This window comes from Mustelus asterias, chromosome 11 (genome assembly GCF_964213995.1).
Source record: "Mustelus asterias chromosome 11, sMusAst1.hap1.1, whole genome shotgun sequence".
NCBI lineage: Eukaryota > Metazoa > Chordata > Chondrichthyes > Carcharhiniformes > Triakidae > Mustelus > Mustelus asterias.
In genome coordinates, this window is record NC_135811.1 from 52,308,333 (window position 1) to 52,332,806 (window position 24,474).

At 42.5% G+C, this 24,474-nt stretch overlaps 1 protein-coding gene and 1 pseudogene across 1 annotated transcript in view; one reads left to right on the top strand and one right to left on the bottom strand.

Moving 5' to 3' along the window:
• The window catches only part of pcdh15b (protocadherin-related 15b), a 655,691-nt gene that overhangs the window by 45,514 nt on the left and 585,703 nt on the right, over positions 1-24,474 (bottom strand). The window contains exons 29-30 of the mRNA XM_078222925.1: positions 23,721-23,939; positions 13,878-13,988 (exon numbers count right to left, since the gene is read on the bottom strand). Coding sequence (XP_078079051.1) covers positions 13,878-13,988; positions 23,721-23,939 — 330 coding nt within the window. The remainder of the gene's footprint in view (positions 1-13,877; positions 13,989-23,720; positions 23,940-24,474) is intronic.
• On the top strand, positions 15,390-15,504 carry LOC144501069 (5S ribosomal RNA; annotated as a pseudogene).

A 24,474-nucleotide genomic window follows, 5' to 3' on the forward strand; every position in this document is an offset into this window, starting at 1 on the left:
AAAATAACTGAACATGAACATCAGCAAGAGCATCACCTCCTCAGAACATTCAAACAGATTTTATTTCCTCTTTGTTCCCAAGATAGTGATTGAAAACATTTTACTCCAAATGAAACTGACATTCCATAAATGCATGTGGAATTAAGGTTGAATGGCTATAATTTCCTGCAAGTAGATAATAGAAAAAACAGTTTTGAAGCCAAATTTATCCAGGATATGATATTTAGGCAGTGTATGTCAGGATGATTATACTGAATTAATCTATCAACGTCATTGTATGGCAGCAATGAATTAACTTTTCAAATGGTTTGCTTAACTCAGCAAAATGGAAATATGTGATTAATGAATGGCATTTGCTTTTAATCATTTCAACATTATCTATTCTATAACCTTGTCTGTAAAATAATGTCAGATCTGAGCTAACTTACCAAGAGAAAAATACAGAGAAACTGCAGATTATTTTTTTGATACACATGCCAAAATTTCCAAGTTCGCCCATGAAGAACCTTCGAGGATATGCTGAACGAAATCAGATGCAACTCTCCAAATCTGACTGCCTGGATTTTCTGACTCCACAATCAGCTTTAGAGAATTGCACCTGAACAACCTTAGTACAGTTTAGATAGGAACAGGAGTAGGTCATTCAGCTCCTCAGACCTGTGCCATCATTTAATTAGATTACAGCCAATGCGCACCTCAGATCCATTCACTCCATCTTTGCTCCATATCCCTTGATACTATGACATGACAAAAAAGTCTGTTTTTCAGGTGTGATAGTTTCAATTGATCCAACATCTGAATACCCTTTTGGAAGAGTGACTTCCACTACTCATTCATGAGAAAATAGATGTTATACTTTTGCTCCTGAATTACTAAACACTTATTTTAAGATATTGCCCCTCATTCTGTGTTCCCAAAGTACATAGAATACAGAACAGTACAGCACAAGAATAGGCCCTTCGGCCCATGATGTTGTGCTGAACATGACGCTAAGTTAAACTCATCCCTTCTGCTTGCCCTTGGTCCATAGCCCTTTATTCCTTGCATATTCATGTGCTTATCCAAAAGCCCCTTAAATGCGCCTGTTGTATCTGCCTCCACCACCATCCCTGGCAATGTGTTCCAGACACCTACCACTCTCTGTGTAAAAAAACTTGCCCTTCACATCTCCTTTGAAACTTTCCCCCTCTCACCTTAACTGCATGCTCTCTTTGACATTTCAACTCTGGGAAAAAGATTCTGACTGTTAACCCTATCTATGTAGTGTAAATTGTTTTGCTGAGGGGAATTTTAATCCACAAAAAAAGGCTGTGTTTGGATCAGGTGGTATACTATAGAGTTAAAAAGCTAAATTTCCGAATCCAACTTTCCTTCAATATTTGATTTTAGCAGACATTTGTTTGGTGAGGCTTCACGCCTCGTATTTAACCACGGTTTTAAATTTGACACAGGCTGGCTAAGTTTTTTCTCCCTTAGGAAAAATCAGTGGCTAAATGAAGGCAAGAATTACTGGATCCAGGAGGGAGGTGCCTTTCCTCTTATCTGTTGGGTCCTGTGTACCTACAACAACTGCCTACAATCTGACACCCGACTCCCAACTCTTCTGACCTCTTCCACCAGGATTCAAATAGTCCCCACAAATCTTCTGTTATCTTTCCAAGGCTTCCTATTCCTCCCTTCATCCTCCCTGCTCTCCGAGTGCTCCATGGTGCAAATGTCCGACACATTTTATGGCCAGCCAGCCTCTCAATCTGGCTGTCTGCGACCAGGAACTGCAGACAACAAATTTAATCAGGTCCGGCCATTAAAATCAGCAGGATCTGAGGGAAAGCCATTCATCTGAGTGCAGACTTATCCCTGCTCTCCATTTCAGACTTCGTATCCAACCCTTTGTACCATCCAACCCTCTGTATCTCCCCTATTATATCATTCAATTCTTTTAGTAGATACTTTAACTACTTCAAGTAAATGACTCCCAAATTTCCAAACTCTAAAGAATACAAGCTAAGTTTATGCAATTTGCTCTCATAGTTATTACGGACAGGGAACAGATGGTAGGATGGTTTCCCCATTTCCCCAACTCTCGACTGACTGCAACAAGATGTTTTTAGAAGTGTTTCCATCTACCTAACCTGTTGTGCCTTAGTGGAGAAATCAATAAAATTTAACACTACCTTGGTGTGGTACATAACTAATAAATAGTTATTTAGCACTGCTGCGGAAAGATCAGTACAGGGTCCACAACTTCTCAATATAATTATAAATGATTTCGATGAAGGAATAGAGAGAATTATATGTCTAGGTTTGCTCACAACATTAAGTTAGATGCACAATAAATAATATCCCTGTACATGGGAGTAGGATTTCACACAGGGGCATTGATAGGTTAAGCAAGTGGACAAAACTGTGGCAGATGTAGTTCAATGTAGGAAATTGTGATGTCCTCCGGTTGGACCTAAGAAAGATGGTACAGAGAATTTTCTAAATGGCAAGAAGCTGGGAACTGTGGATGAGCAGGGAATTTAGCAGACCAGTTGCAAAAATCACTAAAAGCAAGTGGACAGGTGCAAAAATAATTTAAAGAAAGTTCATGAAATATTAGCCTTTGTTTCAAGAGAGTTGGAATGCAAAGGGGTGGAAGTTATATTGCAGCTGTACAGAGACTTCACCCGGATTACAGGGTTCAGACCTGGACAGTGCAACTCAGGAAGGATCTACTGATCTGGGAGGGATACAGTACAGATTCAACGGAGCGTTAATGGATCTAAAAAAGTTAGGTTATGAGGACAGGGTGCATAGGCTAAACTTGTGTTCCCTTGAATGTAGAAAATCAAAGGGTGATTAAGATGTTTACGATGATTAAATGTGTTGATATGGTAGCAATGATGTTAAAGGTTAGAGAACCAGAGAGGGTTTGATGGAGTTAAGATACAGTTAACCATGATCTATTTATATGGCGATACAGGCTCAATGGAAAAACACCTGTTCCTATGAGTTAAACCTTCATGCTATCTTAGCATGAATGTCCTGATAAGATATCTATACCTTATATAAAGGAAGTACCAAATTAAAAATGAACTAGAACGCACATGTAAACAAACTATAATGCCAACTGGGTAGCTGTTAACAGAATGGGGATTAAAAGAAGAGTAGGGAATAAATAAAAAAACTATTGTAAAAAACTCATACTTACGTTGAAGGAAATATGACTATTTTACACCCTGCATTCTTTTTCAATCCATTGCAATCTTAATAGCTCCTGTTTCATCACTGACCTTCTCTCCATCATAAGGAAGAGGGGATTATCGTTGATGACTGCACAATGTTCGGTATCATTCACGATTCCTCAGATACTGACTCACTCCATGTCCAAATGCAACAAGACCAGGCTTGGGCTGACAAGTGACAATTGTACCACACCAAGTGCCAGGCAATGATCATCTCCAACAAGAGGATCTAACATCGCCCCTTGGCATTGAATGGCATTACTATTGCTGAATGCCCTGCTATAAACATCCTGGGCAGGCAGTTGGGGAGGGCGGGGGGGGGGGGGGGGGGGGTGGGGGCGACAATTGACCAGAAACTGCACTAGCCATACAAATACTATGGCTACCAGAGCAGGTCAAAGGCTAGGAATCTTGCAGTGAGTAACTCACCTCCCAACTCCCCAAATCATGTCCACCATTTAGAAGGCACAAGTCAGGAGTGTGATGGAATACTGTCCACTTACCTGCATAAGTGCGGTTCCAACAAACTCAAGAAGCTTGATACCATCCAAGACAAAGCAGCCCACTTGATTGCTACCCCTTCCACAAACATTCAATCCCTCCACCACTGATGAACAGTGGCAGCAGTATGTACCATCTACAAGATGCACTGCAGGAACTTACTAAAGTTCCTTAGGCAGCACTTTCCAAACCCACGATCACTACCATTTGGAAAGATAAGAGCGGCAGGTACCTGGGAACACACCACCCTCCAAGCCACTCACCATCCTGACTTGGAAATATATCACTGTTCCTTCACTGCCGCTGGGTCAAAATCCTGGAACTCCCTCCCTTACAGTGCTGTGGATGTACCCACACCACAGAGACTGCAGCATGACAAAAAATCAACTCACCATCACCCTCTCAGGGGCAGCTAGGGATGGGCAATAAATGCTGGCCGAGCCAGCGACATCCAGAACCCATAAATGAATTAAAAGAAAACTCAACAGAATTATCACTTTAGATTATGGGGTGGGAAGGGAGGGATAGAGTTCAGGGAAGGGAGGAATGGGCAGGAATTTTCTGGCTGTTCACAGCAGGAGGACGTTCCGGTCACTTGGCAATACACCACTACCCCTGTGGATTTCACGGCAGCAAGGGGTGCATTCAATGGGAGACAAGAACTCCCACTGCCAGTCAGTGGTGGGCTGTGCAGTAAATCCCGCCCATAGAGTTTGGAAAGGGAGAGATGGGGGAGAGGATTCTCTGATCTTATTTGTGGTCACCTACTGGCATCAATGGAAGAATTTGACGCTCAGCTAAAACTCCATGCACTGCAGCAGCTCAGGAGAATCCCAGCTGTGGACAAGGTCGGAGGTTTTCAGCAAGAGTTTGAGGAAGGGAGGGATAGAGTTTGGGAAAGGGAGGGATAGATTTCGGGGGAGAGATTGCAAGGCTGAGCAGGGAGAAGGCGCCAAGCGATTATGCAGGATGCAAGAGGTCATAGGAGTAAGAAATTGGGTCTGGGCATAAATAGCTAGGGAAAAGATATGTGATATTACAGGTCTTGTGTGTGTGTGTGGGCAGGGCCAGACGTTAAGTATAGGACAGGTGGTGGACAGCGGGGGAAGGATATGTGGGTTGGAGAGCCAGTGTTTACTGAGACTAGGAGGTGAGGATTCCATGTGGGGTCAATGGGAGTACTTTCATTCATTCTGCCACATGAGGAACCCAAATAGAAATCAACTTCTGGCCAGGTTAGGATTTCCCCCATTTGAGGGAGCAAAAGAAAAATGCATGAGTAAATATAGGATTGTAATGTGGATTTATATCAATTGGGAATTAAAAAATTAGGCCCATGCAGCAGGAAGCTCGGCTGATTTCGAAGTTGGAGATTAAATGTTGCTGGGTGGAAGGGTGTGATCTCAGGCTGGTACAAAACTTGTTGGATTTTAACCCTTTTCACGCACAGCACTGTGATGGTGGGTGCAGAATCAACTGCAATATGCATTCTGTGCTGTAATTGCACCATTTTGAATTCATAAACATTATTTCAACATTACTCGTGAGAGTAGAATTCTTGTCAATTTGACACACTTACCTGTAACCTGTGTTTGAATTTACGCTTTACAACTGGCTTATCAATTCAGTTTGAAAGGAATATGCTACTGTAGAGCAACCAAAATGCATTCAGATAATAAATTGCTTTCTCAACAAAGTATCAGAAATGTTTGTTCTTCTCCCTAAGTAACAGCAAACAAAACAATATTGTCTGAAATTCCACATTTCCGCCAGTTCCTTAGCAGTCAGTCCCAGAAAAAAACTGACATTCCCCACCTTCGCTCCCAATATTAGTTACAAGGAACTTCACCATTAACAGGCGTACAGTTGGAGAAGCCAAGACATTTTGGCACCATAGATTGCCTTTAAGATTATAACTTTCATAGAATCTCTATAGTGCAGGAGGAGGTCATTTGGCTCATCAAGTCTGCACTGACTCTCTGACAGAGTAACTTACCCAGGCCCACATCCCTGCCCTGTTCCTGTAACCCCACACATTTACCAAGGCCAATCCACCTAATCTGCATATCTTGGGACACTAAGGGGCAATTTAGCATGGCCAATCCACCTAATCTGCACGTCTTTGGGCTGTGGGAGGAAACTGGAGCATCCGGAGGAAACCCATGCAGACACAGGGAGAATGTGCAAACTCCACACAGACACTCACCCAAGACTGCAATTGACCCCGGGTCCCTGGCGCTGTGAGGCAGCAGTGATAACCACTGTGCCATTCTTCCATCCCCATTATAACCTCATGGGTGGAATTTTCAGTTCTTGCCAGTGGCGAGCAGGGGCACTGGGGGGCGAAGGCAGAAAATTTGTTCCCTGATGGTGGGATAAACTGCGAATTTTGCTCTCGTGACTTTGAAGGCAGCTTAAAGATGGGCTGAGCCTCTGAATGAACAATGTTGGGAACTCCATTTGCATGCATCAGCATCTCATGCATGCTAATCAAAAGGCCACCTTGCCAGAATTCAGTTCACTCTCCACGGTTAAGACCCCACCAGCAAGAGTTTAGAATGTTCAGTTTCACGGCTGTGTGTAAATGAGTGCTTCACCTCTTCTTTGATTCTGAGGTCAGTAAATGTTGCTTTCGCCTTCTTGGGGATTCCACATTTCTTCACTCGAATGCCATTAGCAAACACTGGAAATGGGAGGCAGGTGAAGGCTGACAGTGGGGTGAGGGGGCGGGTTGGGGCTAGGGTAGAATGGTTGAGCAATGACTGAACAAGGGAGGCAGGCTTACTGGAAGTGAGGGGGATGGAAGTATGTTTGTGGAAAGGGAGAGGGATGTGTCTGGCGAAGGATGTGGAGATGCCGGCGTTGGACTGGGGTAAACACAGTAAGAGTTTTAACAACACCAGGTTAAAGTCCAACAGGTTTATTTCGTAGCAAATGCCATTAGCTTTCGGAGGAAGGAGGCAGGGAGTGTCATGGAGGGCAGGGTCAGTGGTGTCAAATGTGGGGTCCTGTGGAGCTAAACTCAAGATGCTGTTGATGTCAGGGAACAATCACAGTTGGGGGAGGGATGCAGTCGTATGGGAGGTCCAGGGTGACTGTCTGGTCGGTGAATGTTTCATTGTGGGGGTCACGGGAGACTAGACAGATGGCTCAGTTAATGAGAGGGGGAAGGGTCAGGGTGAACATGGACTGATAGAAAGTGTTGGTGCTGAGGGGCGGGGATACATGGAGATCGATTGTGATAGGATCCAGAGTGATGGCTGGAGGTCAGGGTGACAAAGAGTCGAGGTGATATTGGGTGGGTCAAGGGTAGTAGGGGAACTTGCTAAGTTACAGGGAAAGGGTAGGAGTGGGTTTGAAAGATGACGCACGCTATTCTTCCAAACTGACCTTGACGGTGCATTACGTTGGTCAGTAAGATCCCTCAATGTGGCAGGCGGGTCTTTTAGGTGGGGAGTTCAAGGTCAGAACAAGTGGCGACTAAAGGGTCACCCTACTAATTATGAGGCAACTGGTGGTAACCATTCTCAGTTGTTTTCTCCTCTCTATGGTGAAGCCCACATGGCAGCAGGCAGGCAGCTCCTGGCTTACGGATCTCATGAGGTGGAGATGCCGGCGTTGGACTGGGGTAAACACAGTAAGTGCTTCTTACTTATGGATCTCATAACATAGAGATGCCAGCAGGGTGTGGAGTTGCTGTTTATTCTGTGCTATCTGACATTGGCTGCTACCAGAGGCAAGGAGGGAGCTGGATGCTTCCCAGAGTAGGGCAGTTAATGCGCAACTCCAAATCTTCATCCTCTTGGGTAAATTATCATGGATGACAAGGGTTCATGCCGTTAGTCTTCCTATACTGCCAAGGCAATGGTATCTCTGTAGAGTTTCGAGGGTAGTGGAAGCAAGCTCAATAGTATCAGAGAGAGGCTTCTTGCAAATGTCTCTCATTACCCTGGTCAAACAGCAGTGTTCTTATATGTAGTCATGTATGAATGGGATGACCTTTACCTGGAAGGGGTGGGAGGGGTGTGCCATGTCTAGATGAAAGCCAGGTGAAGTGCGCAGCATTGACCTGTTGGCTATAAGATGATCAGAAACCTGTTAAGGACATGCTCACTAAATTTATCACTTCAATTCATTCATATATCCACTGTGTTGTCGGTGATGTCTGCTGCAGGCAACCCTGCCTTGGTGATGGTTCTCATCCAGATGAGGAGAAGGAAGTTGCGGGTTGGCAAAGAGCCAGGAGAAGCAAGGGCCTGAGCAGCAAGGGGCAGTGGAGCCTCTACACTTAAGATGCTAGTGAATATGCACCATTTCAATGGTGAGCATTGGCATAGGGCCAGCGATGCTCTTATCTAGGGATGATCGAGAGGCAATACAGGAGGTGCCTTTGAATGTCCCAGGATGTGGTTGCTCACATCTGCCAGCTTCTTCAATGCAAGTTGTGGCTGCATTATTCTGTGCACCCTTTAAATATGGCACCAGGGCATTCGACCTCATGAGTTAGCGATGGGGCGGGTGACTTCGTGTCCACCCCACCATAAAATTCACCAAGCCCCTTGCGGCTGTATAATTAATAAGCTGACCAGCAGAAGACCACAGACGTTCAGCCATCCTGCCACCCAATGGGAATCACGACGACTTTCCCGCCCGCCTTTGTCCATGAGAACTGCACTTTGTTCATAAGAACGGAAAATTCCACCACGTGTTCCAGAAGAACATAAATTATTCTGAATATTTACAGTCACTTTACTGCAGTTTTTGAGTTCCTGGTTTTTTTAACCATCTAAGTTAACGATTAATGGAATTGAATAATGCAAATCCATTGAAAAATCCCTTAATCATTGTCTCCTTGTTAAAGGACGGATTAACATAACAATTGTGCAATTCAAATGTGTGCATTGTAAGAAAATGTTATTCTGTAGTTATTGTATAAATATTTATGAAGAACTCATCATAACCAGAATGAATAATGAAACAAAAATGAAAATCCAGCAGACCCAAAAAAGATAAAATAGCACGCGATGAAGTATTTATGATGTTATTTATCAGCTATATGTAGCATTAGTATTACATGATATGGGAATAATGGAGTGACTGACAGATTAACAGTATGATATGCTGTATGTTTTAAATAATTAAATCTTGTTTTTGTATCTTGTACTTTAAGCAATTTATTGCTAAATACTAAGCATCTAGTTACCTGAAATCAAATATTAAAAATCAAATACATTTAAATAAGGTTCTAAATAAAAATATTACAAAAATCTAAAATAAATAGTAAAAATGTAATTAAACATTAAACTTAAATTTTGCTGGTTTACTGTATTTTCCTCTAGTCATCAGTCTAGTCAAGTTCTCGATATTCACACTTAAACTGTTAAAAAATCTGTACAGCCAAGTAACTGCAGTTCATCTTTACTGAAATATGTCATACGTATTCCCTCTCACTAGATTATTGCGGCTTCTTTTGCATATTCACTCAGCAGGTTTGTATGTCTTTTCACTAAGACCGATCATTTTAAACACACAGCAGGAGTTTGAAATCTGCACAAAATTGTAACAAAATCCTCTGCAAACGAACACTTCGGATTCAATAAAAAGATACGCATAAGGTTACAAAATATTTGAGAATTAAAATGGATATAATGTCACAATCAAGGGTTTAGCACAGATTTAAATAATCAGTTAGGCTGAGTTCTGCTATTACGAAGCTAACTTGTTTGTCCATCTGGAAGCTTAATACTCTTTAGCTGGAGGCATCTAACACTCATTTCCCTCTTGAGTAAAATTACTGGAGCATGAACCACTAGCTAGGAATGGCTGGCACGGACTGCACTGTGCACAGTTTGCCAGCCATACTATCTAAATAACATAAGTAAATGAAGATATGAACGAACAGGCATATCTTGTTTAATGGATGGAAGCAATTCTTAAGGGACATAAAGTGAATTCAAATTAAACATCTGGATAAGGTGAAACCCATTTGTTAAACTGGCACAATGCCCTTCTATCTGCCCTCCTGAAGTCACACACAGTGAAAGGGGAGATGGATGCTGAAATATTTCTTGGCCCGGAGAAGGCTGCTACATAACCTAGAACATGGTTTAAAAGGCATGAATCAATTAAATGGTCCTACAGGGCTCAGGCAACAGGCAATTATTCAAACCGCAACTCAAGTTAAATTGAATTTAATACTAAACTAATACACATGATATGCATATTTTGAAGACATCAACACTTTGACCAGTCTATTAATGGGTGCCATTCATTGCCCGATTTTACTTTTTTGTTGCACGTTTTCAATTCGTTCTTATTAACTAATTAGTATCGTGATGCAGATACTACTGAAATGTGATCCAAATCAATGTCAGTAAAATGTCAGCCTACTTCCTTCAACCACAATTTTAAGCTTAATTTAGACAATGGATGGTTCAAAATAGTGAAACAAAATATTCAGACATTACAACAAGCTGGAGTGTGATGGAAAGCGGTTTTCAAGTTCTTGCACAATACATTGCAAACTACACTGCCCATTCACACTTGGTCCAGATACCAATTCCTGTCCTTGTGGTTCAGTTGTGGCTTTCACCTTGCTGATCTGTTTATACACAGCGCTGTTCTTGTCTATCTGACTCTGCATATTGGCAACAGATCTTTCAATCTCTGCTAGATTTGGGATACGTTTTAGTATTCCTTTCAATTCTCTCTGCGGAGCTTGCGGCGGAGGAACAGAAGATGATGAAACAGCAAGATCAGGAAGAGGTGCAGGCAGCGGCGAACGGCATGAGGGCGACAGGGTGAGACGCAAAGTGTGAGGAGGAGGGAGGGGAGGAAGGGGTGGTGGTGAAGGAGGAGGGGGGTAATGGGAAGTAGGCAGGGGCTGATAAGGCAAGACAGAAGGAAGCGGGGGTAGAGGGGGAGGCGGAGGAATAGTTGGAGGCTCTGGAATGTTCTCGAATAGTTCACTGCCTGACTCCATTGAGATGCATATCTGTGTGAATAAACTGCAGTCACTGTCTCTCCTTACAGAAGAAGGTGATGCTTTTCGATCTGGAGGAGTAGAAATCTCTTCAGAGGTGCCAGAATGATTAGAGTTAATGGAAGGTGGTGAATGTAATTCAGAATCCGAAGCCAGAGAAATAGAAGCAAGAGAAGAGGAAGAATGATGATGATGATACGATGATGTAGATATTGGTGACTTTGGGGGGATTGCAACCATACTTCTGCTTTTTAAAGGGAATTTTCTGCTCATCAGTGAATCTCGAACTTTGACATGTTTCATCTCTTGTAAGGCTTGTTGTTCGAACTGCCTTGCTTGTTCTTTAACAGTTAGTTTATTATCAGCTTTAGTAATAGATTTCATGCTGCTCAACTGACTTTCAGTTTTCCCCTCTTCTTCTTTACACAATTTCCTCTCCCACTGCACAGGATCCATAATCACTGGTCTATGCAAGATATCATACATCTGATGTCCATGAATGCGAGAGGGCAATGTCCATGCTCGATGACCACCCTCTGCTGGAAGTTTAAATAGTGCGTCTTTCAAAGTTATTCTTCTAGGTGAGGACTTGGCTAAAACTGATCCCTTTTTATTAGGGGACAGGCCACAATTTTCAGGAGACATAAATACACTGGCATTATATATAGGGTTCCGTGTAGTTAATGGATTCTCGTCTGATAAGTACGTGATATTACTTTCAGACTTGGGTGGACTATGTTTCAATGTTCCATTGACAGTGGACTGTTTATGAGCCTCAATAGCGCGGGAAGCAAATGTACTCAAAAGTCTCTGCCGATCTCCATCTTCAAAAACAGACTTTATTCCCCTGCTTTGTTGAAAATGGTAGAGAAGAAAAAGACTTGAAAGAAAAGAAGATAATCAGATGTAAGGAAATATGTAAGAACATTATTAACTCGGCTAAGATATTAGGCAAGGGAACCCCATTATTGCAAATGTTCCAACCTTTTGTTTTTTCACAAATGTTTCTAAGCTGAAACTACTACAGCCAGTGTGGAAGTTCAAAGCTTGGAGTGCATTTCTGATAAAATTTACTTTAACAAAATTTGAATGTTTGTAATAATGAGGTTTGACTCTAAAAATGATCACTACAATAACATACAGCTATTTATGTTATTCTCTGAAGCAATATCACCTACTGGCTACTTAAAATACTATTAAATATAACTAAAATCAATCACAATAACCACTGCTACTTAGCTACAACCTTAGACTTGTGACACCGACTAATACATAGTTCAGTTCTGCTGTGTCACAAATTTGGACTACTTACTGATGCCTAAAAGGTGAATCCAAAAGTAGTTTAAAGGAAACAGTTTGCATGTGAACAGGTAAGAAATGGACATATTAGTATGGAAGGTAGCTAAGCTGAGCCAAATGCATGTTGGAAATAAATGAAAAATACACAGCATTTCTTATTGTTAAGCAATGTATTCATGTAGACCTGTCAAATTTTAAGAAGCTGAAGAAAGTTTGAGCCACTATAACTAAGATGGAACATTCTTTGCTAAGTCTTATCAGTAAAGTGCAAGTTTATGAACAATACTGTTCTATAATGAATGCCTAATTAGTTTTAAGTCCGATTTAATCTTGATTTATGTTATGTTCCAATATACAAACCTTAATGAATTGTCAAATTTAATTAGTTTCAACATAAAACTTGATGATGAAATTGTAGCGTGACAGAATGCTAATATTTGAGTTAGAATTTTCAGAAACATTCCATAAAACTATAAAAGTTTTGACGTTAATCTGCCAAGTTTGATTTATTTGCCTCTGCTTCTTGTTATTGAATGCTGGTACATGGTGCTATCTAGTAACACAGGCAATGGCAGATCAATAGGACCTGCCCAAGTAGCTCATCTTCATACAACACTTACGCTGTGGATGTTGGTAATTCCTTTCCTTCTACTCATATAGGGAACTTGAAATCTCCCATACAGCTGAATTAGGGTGAGAGTTCCCTCAAATATGGTGGGCTATGACAAACCATTCCCACCAACAGTCTAGTTGATACTGTCTTCCTAATGCTGACTGGCCACAGTAGGCTGGTATGAAAAGTGCAGCCCTAATATATTGGAATCAGGCTGACAGTTTTAGGCGTCAACTGGATATAACCCGTGCTGTGTACTTCCAGCTGGTGATCTACCTGATGCAGAAACTACACAGCAATTTTTTAACATGGGGATGGGTGGAAGAGGATCAAAGTCCAAACTAAGGCTGAACTAATTCAGGATCCTAGCACAGCCTGTAAGTTTGTCATACTTAACAGGCTCAAAATGCATGTCACATTTGGCAGCATTAACATGCAGTTCTGATGTTCATTTACAACACTGACAAAAACATTAAATGTTCCAAACAAAAGAAACAGTTGAATGCATTACTGTGGACAAAATAGAAGTAAAATTATCTTTTGTGCACACTTCCATATTAAAACAAATATTTGATAGGAAAATGTATTTTCTATTGACAGTACAAAACTGGAGAGGTGGCAATGATAATGAAGTCAATTCAATTCTGCAGCGAAGAGATTTGTCCTTCATTGTAGTAGAGTTGAATATTGAAATACAAGCAGCAGGAAGACTTCACTAGGTCTGTATGCTTTGTTCACATAGTTGCTCCCTGCACACAACCTGTATGATCAGTTCCCACAACTTATACTGCATACTGAGAGGTCTAAGCTACTACACTGAGTCATACTGTGAAATAGAAGTACAAAGCTGAACTCCCTGATTTTCTATTTTTGACGATGGCATTCACCCAATGTATCTAATTGCAGCAGACACTTCCCGGGGGAAACACTGTCATGTATGTGTACGCAATCACACTGCAGATGTATTTTTTTAACAAAGCAGCCAGTGTAATCTTGTATCATTTATGCTCATTATTTCTCTAACAAAAAATACCCTCAGTAAAATTAAGGGATAGAAATTTCTGATGCTCACTTAGGCCTGATTTTAGTTAACTTGTCAGTCACATGGACTTTAGAATTTGGGAACAATCCTTTAGAAAGGTAAAGAATTGAAATGGCCTTTGGCACATTAAAAATATTTGACTACACTTTAAGCATGATTAAGTCAAGCACAAAGTTCACTTTTTAAAACATTCTCTATTCTCTGAAAACTTACATGGTGTTGTCACCCAGTTCTTCATATAGATTGGTTGTTGGGCCACCGGTTGTTTTCCCTGCCGGCAAAGCCATCTGGATTCTTGCAGTCTTTGCACACTCTGCCTGTCGCCTATTTAAACACAAAATACACCATCAGAACCATTTTTATCAACACTGCTATTGTCAGGTCCATTCAAATGACTAAATTTGTTTTAGTTATTAAAAGAGAAAATGTCATCTTTTTCACTGCATCTCACAAAAAATGATGTGGAGATGCCAGCGTTGGACTGGGGTAAACACAGTAAGAAGTTCAACAACACCAGGTTAAAGTCCAACAGGTTTATTTGGTAGCAAAAGCCACACAAGCTTTCGGAGCCTTAAGCCCCTTCTTCACCTGTTGGACTTTAACCTGGTGTTGTTAAACTTCTTACTGGTCTTACAAAAAACCCAGTTTTCCGATCCATTGTGCCATTTTTCAAGTGGCCCACATTTTGTTCCTGTGAATTTTGCTTGTCATAGTGACCGGAAGTTAGCTTTGATAATTGACCAAGTTACAAAGAAGTGCTGGTTTGACATTTTTTGACTGTATTTCATAAGTTTAAAATGGACACATAAAAAAACCCAAAATCGGTATCAGTTTTATGGCAATTAAGCTATTTTTTGAAATTCAAAATTAATTTCATAGTTCTAAATCAAAACCAAAGCCAGTTTCTGAAAAATCAGGGATACCACTAACTGTCCCGGTAGCTTTGTGGTGGTGTAGCACTTTGATCTGACCCTCAACTCAACAACAACTTATATCACGCCTTTAATGTAATGAAATGCTGCAAGGTGCTTGACATGGGTACTGGAAAACAAAATATGATGCCAAGCCATATTAGGTTGAATGATCAAAAACTTGGACAAACAGACAAATTTTGAAGGAGTGTCCTCGAGGAGGAAAGTGAGGTATAGAGGCAGAAATCTGTAGGGAGGGAACTCATTTGGCACTTTTTCCTCCTTAGAGCAGCTAATTTTGTATCACCCCTTTCACCTCTCACTTAAAATTCTCATTCCCTACCGCCCATCCACGGGGCAGCGCGGTGGCATAGTGGTTAGCATTGCTGCCTCACAGTGCCAGGGACCCTGGTTCAATTCCGGCCTTGGGTCACTGTCTGTGTGGAGTTTGCATGTTCCCCATGTGTCTGCGTAGGTTTCTTCCGGGTGCTCCGTTTTCCTCCCACAGTCCAAAGATGCGCGGGTCAGGCGGGACAGCTCGTTTAGCCGTTCACCACCAGATCTGGCCGGACCACATAAAACAGGTAGTGCTCTCATCTGCGAAAATGTTCATTTTTCCAGGATCATCCTACTGAGACTTTGTGACCTTGGCGCAGACTGAGTTTCCCTGTTGACTTCGGTGGGACTGGAAGATCTCACCAGGAGGAGCTGGAAAATCATACCCTAGAATGCAAAGATAATGACTGGCTTCTTTTCTCTACCATAAAATATCTGAAACCACCCCTTTCTCCTCCAACCTTGTCTCCTACAAGAAGTTTTCAGACTGGTCTGAAAACACTCAATCTCGTCTGATCTTGGAAGCTAAGCAGATGCAGGCCTAGTTAGTACTTGGATGGGAAACCGCCTGGGAATACCAGGTGCAGTAGGCTTTGGGGTGGCACGGTGGCACAGTGGTTAGCATTGCTGCCTCACAGTTCCAGGAACCTGGGATCAATTCCCGGCTTGGGTCACTATCTTGGCCACGCTAAATTGTCCCTGAGTGTCCTGGGATGCATAGGTTAGAGGGATTACAGAATCATGGGATCATAGAATCCTACAGTGCAGAAGGATGCCATTCTACCCATCGAGTCTGCACCAACCACAATCCCACCCAGGGCTTATCTCCATAACCCCATGCATTTTACCCTAGCTGGTCCCCCTAACACTAGGGGGCAATTTACCATGGCCAATCCATCTAACCCGCACATCTTTGGACTGTGGAAGGAAACCGGAGCACCCGGAGGAAACCCACGCAGACATGGAGAGAATGTGCAAACTCCACACAGACAGTGACCCAAGCCGGGAATCGAACCCAGGTCCCTGACACTGTGAGGCAGCAGTGTTAACCACTGTGCTACCGTGCCGCGGGATAAATATGTGGGGTTATAGGGATAGATCCTAGGTGGGATTATTGTTGGTGCAGACTTGATGGGCCTTCTTCTGCACTGTTGGGTCTAAGTGCGAGGAGCTCATGGACTCTGTGTTACTAAGATGAAGACTATTCAGTCAGCTGCCTCTATTATGCCCCTCCCTTTCACAAGCCAAACATTACCTACAGTTCCCTCCCTGCCCTAGCACGAAAGCCACATCTTTCTCCTCTCTCCCTTCTTCAAGCTCAACTTGGCCATGAGACCCACCTGGTGCTCCGTCAACCCTATTCCCACTGAATTACAGACCACCTAACTATCCCTCCTCATCCCCACATTGGCTGATATTAATGGGGTCCCTCTCTTCAGGTGTTGTCTCTCTCTCTCTTTTAAATCTGTTGATGTCACCCCTCTCCTCAAGAAAGCCAAGACACCACCGTCCTTGCAAACAACTACCCCATCTCCAACCTCCTTTCCTCTCTAAAGTCCCTGAAGCAGTTGTCACCTCCCAAAGTCATGCCCAGCTTTCCCAGAATCCTGGGGGAAATTTTCCCCTCCCAATCGCCATGGGAATTGTAGGCAGACCATGCAAAGGTCCGTTGATCTCGGGTGGAATTTTCCGGTTTTGGACCGAGCGCGGCCGGGAAAATCACGCCCTGTGTGTTCGAATGCCTCCAATCAGTTTTCTGCCCATGCCACGGTACTGAAACGGGTCTCATCAAAATCACAAATTATGTTGTATGTGACTATGGCAAAGATTAAATATCCGTCCTCTTCTTTCTCGGCTTATCTTTAACCTTTGATAGGGTTGATTGCACTACCTTTCTCCAACACTTCTCCACTGTCATCCAGCCGGGTGGGATTGCACTCACATGGTTCCATTCTAACTAATTGCAGCCAGGGAATCATAGAATCATAGAAACCCTACAGTACAGAAAGAGGCCATTCGGCCCATCGAGTCTGCACCGACCACAATCCCACCCAGGCCCTACCCCCATATCCCTACATATTCACCCACTAATCCCTCTAACCTACACATCTCAGGACACTAAGGGCAATTTTTAGCATGGCCAATCAACCTAACCCGCACATCTTTGGACTGTGGGAGGAAACTGGAGCACCCGGAGGAAACCCACGCAGACACAACGAGAATGTGCAAACTCCACACAGACAGTGACCCAAGCCGGGAATCGAACCCAGGTCCCTGGGGCTGTGAAGCAGCAGTGCTAACCACTGTGCTACCGTGCCGCCCACCTATACCTACAATGTTGCCCACCTACACCTACAATCACCTAGAATGACTTCTCTTTCTGTTCCTGCACTGTTCCTCTGCTGTCCTCTAAGGATCTATCCTTGTCCCCTTTCTATTCCTCATCTATATGCCACCCCCTTGGCAACATCATCTAAAAGCAAAATGTTCGTTTTCACATATGTGCCAACAAAGCCAGCTCTACCCCATCATGACCTCTCTCAATTCAACTGTTGCTAAAATATCAGATTGCTTATCTGACAATCAGTATTGGATGAGCAGAAGCTTTCTCTAATTAAATATTGAGAGGACAGGAGCCATTGTTTCTCCTCCTGCTCCAAACATATTTTTTGAGAATAGACTAGTCTTTTCACAACTTAGTGTCACATTTGACCCCAAGGCAAGCTTCCAACCACATACTCATGCCATCACTGACGACATTTCCTTCTCAGTAACATTGCCCAACCTTGCTCCTATTTCAGTTCATCTGCTGCAGAAAGCTCATTAATGCTTTTGTTTGCTTTGTGACTTGACTATTCCAAATCACTGCTGGTTGGATTTCCATATTCTATCCTCATAAATTTAAGATCATCCAAAACATGTCTTAACTCGACAAAATCCTGTTCACCTGTGTTTGCTGGCCTACATTGGCTCCTCATCAAGCAAGATCTAGACTTTAAAATTCTCATCCTTTTTTAAAATTCCACCATGTCCCCACCGCTTCCCATCACTGGAATCTCCTCCAGCCCCACAGTGATCATTTAATTCAAGCCTCTTGAAAATCTCTGACCTTTATTGCTCCGCCACTGGTGGCTGCACTTCAATTGCCTAGAACTTAAAGCTCTCCTCCACCTCTCACTTTCATTCTTTAAAGTCCTCCTCTATCTTCTTCACAAAGCTCTCAGTCTTCTGACATAATATGGTTACTCAGATTTTACACCACTATCTAAGGCAACAGAAAGCCTCTCCATTGTTGTAAAAATGGCAGTAGTGGCTGAAATACGCAAGACCAAACCACAAACATGACAGTTCCTGCCTTTACATGGGCAGGAATGGGGCTGGGTCTGGATTTGCGCATGAATGTTTCATGGAGGATAGGATGCTGGCTATATAAAACAACAGCTGCCTCCAGTCACGACATGTGCAGGCTGTATTTACAGCCCTCTGGACTGAACATCAAGTTCAACAACTTCAGAGGATGACCTCTCTCCTCCATCTTCACCCCATTTCCATTTATTGTATTTCATTTCATCTCATTCATCCATTTTATCATCCTTCTTTCTCACATCTATTTTTCCACTTCTCCATTCCAGCTCTCCTTCTTTCCACGCTGCCCCCTCCCCCACTTTAGTGCAACTGCCACATTCCTCATGCAGTCCTTCAACAATCTGTATCTCTGCTCTGTCATTCCCACATTCTGATCACCCAATGGACACTTTTAGCACCTTCCCAGTCTTCTGTATCCTCATTTGCATTCCTTTTGTCCAATTCCAGCCCCCCTCCCCACCCTCATAGTATAAATCTCTGCTGATTCTCTTTGCTCTCAGCTCTGATGAAAGGTCATCGAGACTCGAAACGTTGGCTCTATTCTCTCCCCACAGATGCTGTCAGACCTGCTGAGATTTTTCAGCATTTTCTGTTTTTGTTTCTGATTCCAGCATCTGCAGTATTTTGCTTTTATCTTAGTAAAGATTAGGTCAATGACTTTCCTAGAATATTGCTGAATATCACAGACTGTTTGAATTTACCAGGATCCGAGAGAGAAGGTACGGATGGAGACCAAAAATGTCTCTCTGGTTCGTCATACAAAAATATGGATGGATTGAAAAGACTAAATCCATGGGGAGTTAAAACGAGCCTGGAGGATCACCTAGGTTGGACTAGAGGGAAAGTCTCTAGAAAAAGAAACCCTCGCAGAGAGAGACAGTTCTAATATTGCAAGTTGCCAGGCTGAGAAAAGAACAGAAATAAACACTCAGGAGCTAAGAATTGCTCTCGATTGATTTTGGGAAAATTGAATGTCTATGTGAAGGACAGTGTAAACTATACCTGTGAAGCGTGATTTGTTTCCCGAGTTGGGCTAAAACTAAGAAGGAGCTATTCCATTCTATGTTCTAAATTATAAGTTGCCTATATAGTTTTTAGTTATTGGTATTTTTACTCATGTATTACTGTAAACATCTCAAAATGCAAAATCTTGACATGTTGTTTATTTCTAAACATTATCAGTCTCTACTGGGATTGTAAAAAGATACATAAATATTAAGTATTACACAAAGTAAATCCAGATTATTGGTTCAAAGTAAATGAGAAAAGTGGGGCTGTGAACAGAAGGTCCAATGAATGAAAAGTTAACTTAGATCTGATATTAGAAAACCATTTTATGGAAAGAATGACAAATGTCAGACTTAGTCTATCAAAAATATTAGCCAGGTAAAGTCATCGTGATGATCCATGGCATTACTTCAACCTACCCCAGCGTTGTTTCTACCTTATTTTGCTTTCTCATTGTTCTGATCGTCACTCAATCTTTGATTCCTATCAACCCCATTTCCCTAACTCCCAACCCCTCACACCATGCCTCCCGTCCCCATCCAGCCAACTGCTGCCTTCTGCCTGAAACCGGCGAGTAACTTGCCAGCAATTGACCTGAATGGAGAAGAAAATCAGGCAGGCTAGAAAGCCACCAGCCTAACCATTATGGCGAGTTAGCATACCCCAGTGGCCCAACCATTGATTCTAATTAAAGCACACATTCTTCATAAAATTACATGCTTTCTGTCATTCACAAGCAATTTTAAATACATAACAATGAAAGCGGGTGTGTTCTTGTTGATTAGAATACAATAATTTGGCTATTTCCTGGGTAATTTTGCAATGGATGTCTTATGCTGGCACCATCTCATTGAACCGGAGCCTTAAATGTATCTCACCTGCATAAAGATTGCGGTTAATCATATTCTATTGGCAATAAACCCAACACATCAGCAAACCAGAAATGGAATAGCTCTTTTTGTACACCACTAAAAATAAATCTTAGTTACTTTCCTTGATTTACAACATAATTTATTACCTATCAACTTAGGTTATTTAACTGTTCATGAAATTTTATGTGAACTCTAAAATTGTTAGTTTATGAAACATTAGGTTAAGATATAATCAGATGTGTAATCATGTATTCCTTGCCTGTGATGTTGCATCACAGACTAACTAGATTTCTTATTAAATTGATCATTATCTAAGTCACAAGTATTTAAAGTTAACATACAATCAGAATGTGCATTGACAAATAAAATGACTAGTAAACCATATTAAAAGAAAAGCCATGTACTTACTCCTTAAATCTGATATAATGCAATAATGAGAAGGAACAAGAAAGAATATTGTTAAACAATTTCTTGTGCTTTCGGTTAAGAACTCATTTCATGCCGTGCACATGTTATCAATGACCGCACAGTAGGGCTGAAATTATGAGCTTCTGCCATAGGCACACATGCGGGTTGGAGATAGTGATGGAACATAGATCTCCTGGTTGTATAATCTGCACTCATCAATAGTGAGGATTTGAGCTGGCAGGAGTCTCAGAATTTCAGCGCTCATACGTAAGGTACCATTTTAATCACTTCCATTAGTGATGCTGAGCCAAAAACCATCTCGAACAAGAAAATAACACGACTATTCAGTTTCACCCTTCAACGCAGTATTAGGGTGCTTGAAAACAAACCAAACTCTGACCCCCTACAAATTATTTCAAGTCGGAGAGTCAACAAACTGTGCTCATGACATGCAAATTCAATTGCCAAACAGCGCAACACCGACTTACATCAAAAGAGAAAATGAACACAATGCCGTTATCTGCAAATTGCTTTATAAATAAAATAAAATGAAATTGAAACAGAATCAGAAATGTGACGCTCTGATGCTGCTGAGTGAGTCTGGGATAATTCGTTGTGCAGTGAGGGGCATAATCTGTGATGAGCTAGAAAATTTTAAGGAGGGAAAGTCACGTGCAAATTTAGGAGGCCAGGAAACAGGTTAGAGCATATTCAGGGGTGTACGGTGCTGAAGATTGGAAGCACACAGATTTCAAGCCATCTGCCCTGAGGTGCTGTCAATTGAAAGCCAGCATGCAGCATCATTGTTCAGTCAATGTTGCAAGACTTCTAAGGTCTGTTGGGGAGTTGCAACTATGTGAGACTGGGCTGCCTGTCTCTTTAGCTACAAGAGGATAGGGGTACAAAGGTGTGCAGGTTAGGTGCATTGGCCATGCCAAATTGCCCCTTAGCGTCCAGAGATATGCAGGTTAGGTGGATTGGCCATGGTAAATATGCGGGGTTATGGGGATAGGGTAGAGGGGAAGGTCCAAGGTGGAATGCTCTTTTGGAGAGTCAGTGCAGACTCAATGGGCCGAAAGGCCTCCTTCTGCACTGTAGGGGTTCTATGGTTCTTTGGCTCAGTCAGTTGGCTCTATTTACATGGGTAAGATGGGTATGGAGGGATATGGGCCAAATGTGGGCAATTGGGACTAGCTCAGGGGTTTTAAAAAAAAGGGTGGCATGGACAAGTTGGGCCGAAGGGCCTGTTTCCATGCTGTAAACCTCTATGACTCTAGATCATCTGGGACTGAAAATAGATGGATTTATACCAACCCAGGCATTCGAGTGAAAAAATAGTATTTGAATATTCTTTACTGAATCATCAGTACCTTGCAAACCCACAGTCACCATCATACATCGAAAGACAAACACAGCTGGTGCGTGGAAATGCAATTACCTCCAATTTCCCCTCCAAGTCGCTTGGATGTATAATTGCCATTCCATCATGTTTGCTGGGTCATATTCCGGGAATTCCCTATCTAAAAGCACTGGGGAGCAACATCACCACACAGGCTGCAGTTCAGGCTGGTTTGCAAAGAAGGTCAGCACCTTGTCAATGGTAGCTAGGAATAGGCAAGAAAATGCTTTTCTTGCCAGCAATGCCTGAAAGTAAATTTTAAAATTGGGATGTATACACCCCACCGTTACCCATCTTGTGTGTTATGTTTAGATTTCTCTGTGACACCAATCATGGGTCAAATTTTTAAATGACACTGCCTAAACCCAAGAATACCGGCCATTGCTGCAGTGGGGATGGGGGAATGAGGTCATCAAATGTGGAGTCATCACATTCATAGATTATATCATCATTCACGGAAATGACATCATCATGCATATAGATCCATCACGGTTTGAGATGGGAGGGCACAACAGGGAGTGGAAAAGGCCTAAGTAACTGAGACACACAGTGAGCAGGAGCAGAGTGAAAAATAAATATGAAAATCAACTTCTGTTTTCTGTGTCCCAGTCAGTTTGAGGCTGTAGCAGAAAGGGAAAGGAACAAGTACTAGCTCCTTCCAATGCATCTCTTTGGTAAGAGTACAAAGACGCAAAATACCAGACATAGATGTCATCCAGTACCAGACACTGGTCAGACCAGTTAAAAATCAGACTGTTCGGAGTTGTCCAGTGCAGAGATAGTACTGGGGGCAGATGTGCCCGCAATTGCAGCCGGCATGTTCCTACGTCTGAGCCATTTCTGAACATGCCAGCTTCAGTGGGTTGTTGGCTTCCTACTCACAAGTGATGGGTAGCCAATTAAGCTCCTCTAGGCCCTATTAAGGCCATTGTGCAGACACCAACTAGAATTTTTCAGTCAGCAAACAAACCCCCCGCAATAAGGCCGAATCCTGGCCAATATACAGAGATTGCCTACCACAGGCAGACCAGCACTATCTACCATTTTAACACCCGTTCTCACCACAAAGCCATAAGTGCAAAATGGCCACACCTGTAGCCACAAGCCACTCTGTGAAGGTGGGCCCCACCACAATCATGGGTTGGCAGCTGTGTCCTCTTTGTAAATTTTTAAGAGATCTTCAGAAAGCCTCTCCAGCTTGAGACTCCCTCTCTCCTACCTACATTGGGAACTCCCACCTTTGACGACAGAGCTGTTGACATGTCAGCTCAGGAGGTTCTCCTGTGGACTCCTCAGCCTCAAGAGCCCAGCCTCCATTCCTAATTGGATAGCAAGAGTGCATCCAGCCACTGACTGGCCTGTGTTCTAAAAAATCATGTCAGGCCTCAGGCACTGATGTGATACAGGGCGGTGACCCAAAGACGAAGCCAACATTGGAGTCCCCATCCCACGATAAAAATTCAGCCCATGGCTCCATCAATGTACAAGCTGCAAGGAGCCAACTGTTAAATTCCCCTTACTGTGGGCGAGTCATGCTTAATGATTTGCCATCCAGATGGCTGTGGAGAAACTGAGAACCAATTTGGAGGGAATTGAATTCAGTTCAACTGCACACAGCAAGTCAAATGTACTCTATCACTGGGCCAGCCAACACTGATTAAAGGTGACACGGTGGCAAAATACTTCAATTCAAGATATAATGAATTAAATCACAGGTGTTAGTTACCGCATAAAAGTGCATCAGGTGTGTACTCACTGTCTGTAGGTAACCATAACAATCAAAATAGCAGGTAAGCAGCAGAGGATGATAATGATAGCCAGAGCCAGCAGAGCACCTTCCGTGTAGCCCACAGCTTGTGCCTGTTTCTGTACATTTGCCACCACATCCGGCGTGCGAATTTCCAGAATACGACCTCCTTGTCCTAAGTATGGCTGAAAGTCTTTGTTTATATCTAGAAGTTTGCCATCCAGGAATCTTTAACGATCACAAACATGAATGAATTATGGAAGAATAAGGTGCTTATATTAAAAATGGAATTAATATTTGTAAAGCTGCTGGGTTGTGTAGAAATGATGACAAAGGGCTAACAACTTAAACGCTTGACTTGGAGCTCTTTAGTAGCTCTGACATGCTGAGTCCCGCGCTACTGACATCACTTCCTGTGTACAGGTCATCATAATATACAACATGAACACACAGGGTGCGATCTTACCGGCTGTTCGCGTCACGCTCCCAGTGCAGCAAGGTCGGAGAATTTGGGGCCCAGCCATATCTCTGTTCACTGCAGCGGGATAGGAAAATCCCGCCGGCGTGAATGGCCGTAACATTCCGGCCACAGTCTATAATACTGGTGTTAACTTGGCTTTAAAAAAAAAATCATCTTTCACGTTCCTGCTACTTACTGGAATCTAAAGGTCATTGCCACTACATGTTACTTCATTCCAAGTTTGAAAAGGCAATTAGGGATGTGCGCCGTGTGCTAACTTTGCTAGCGACTTCCACATCTAAA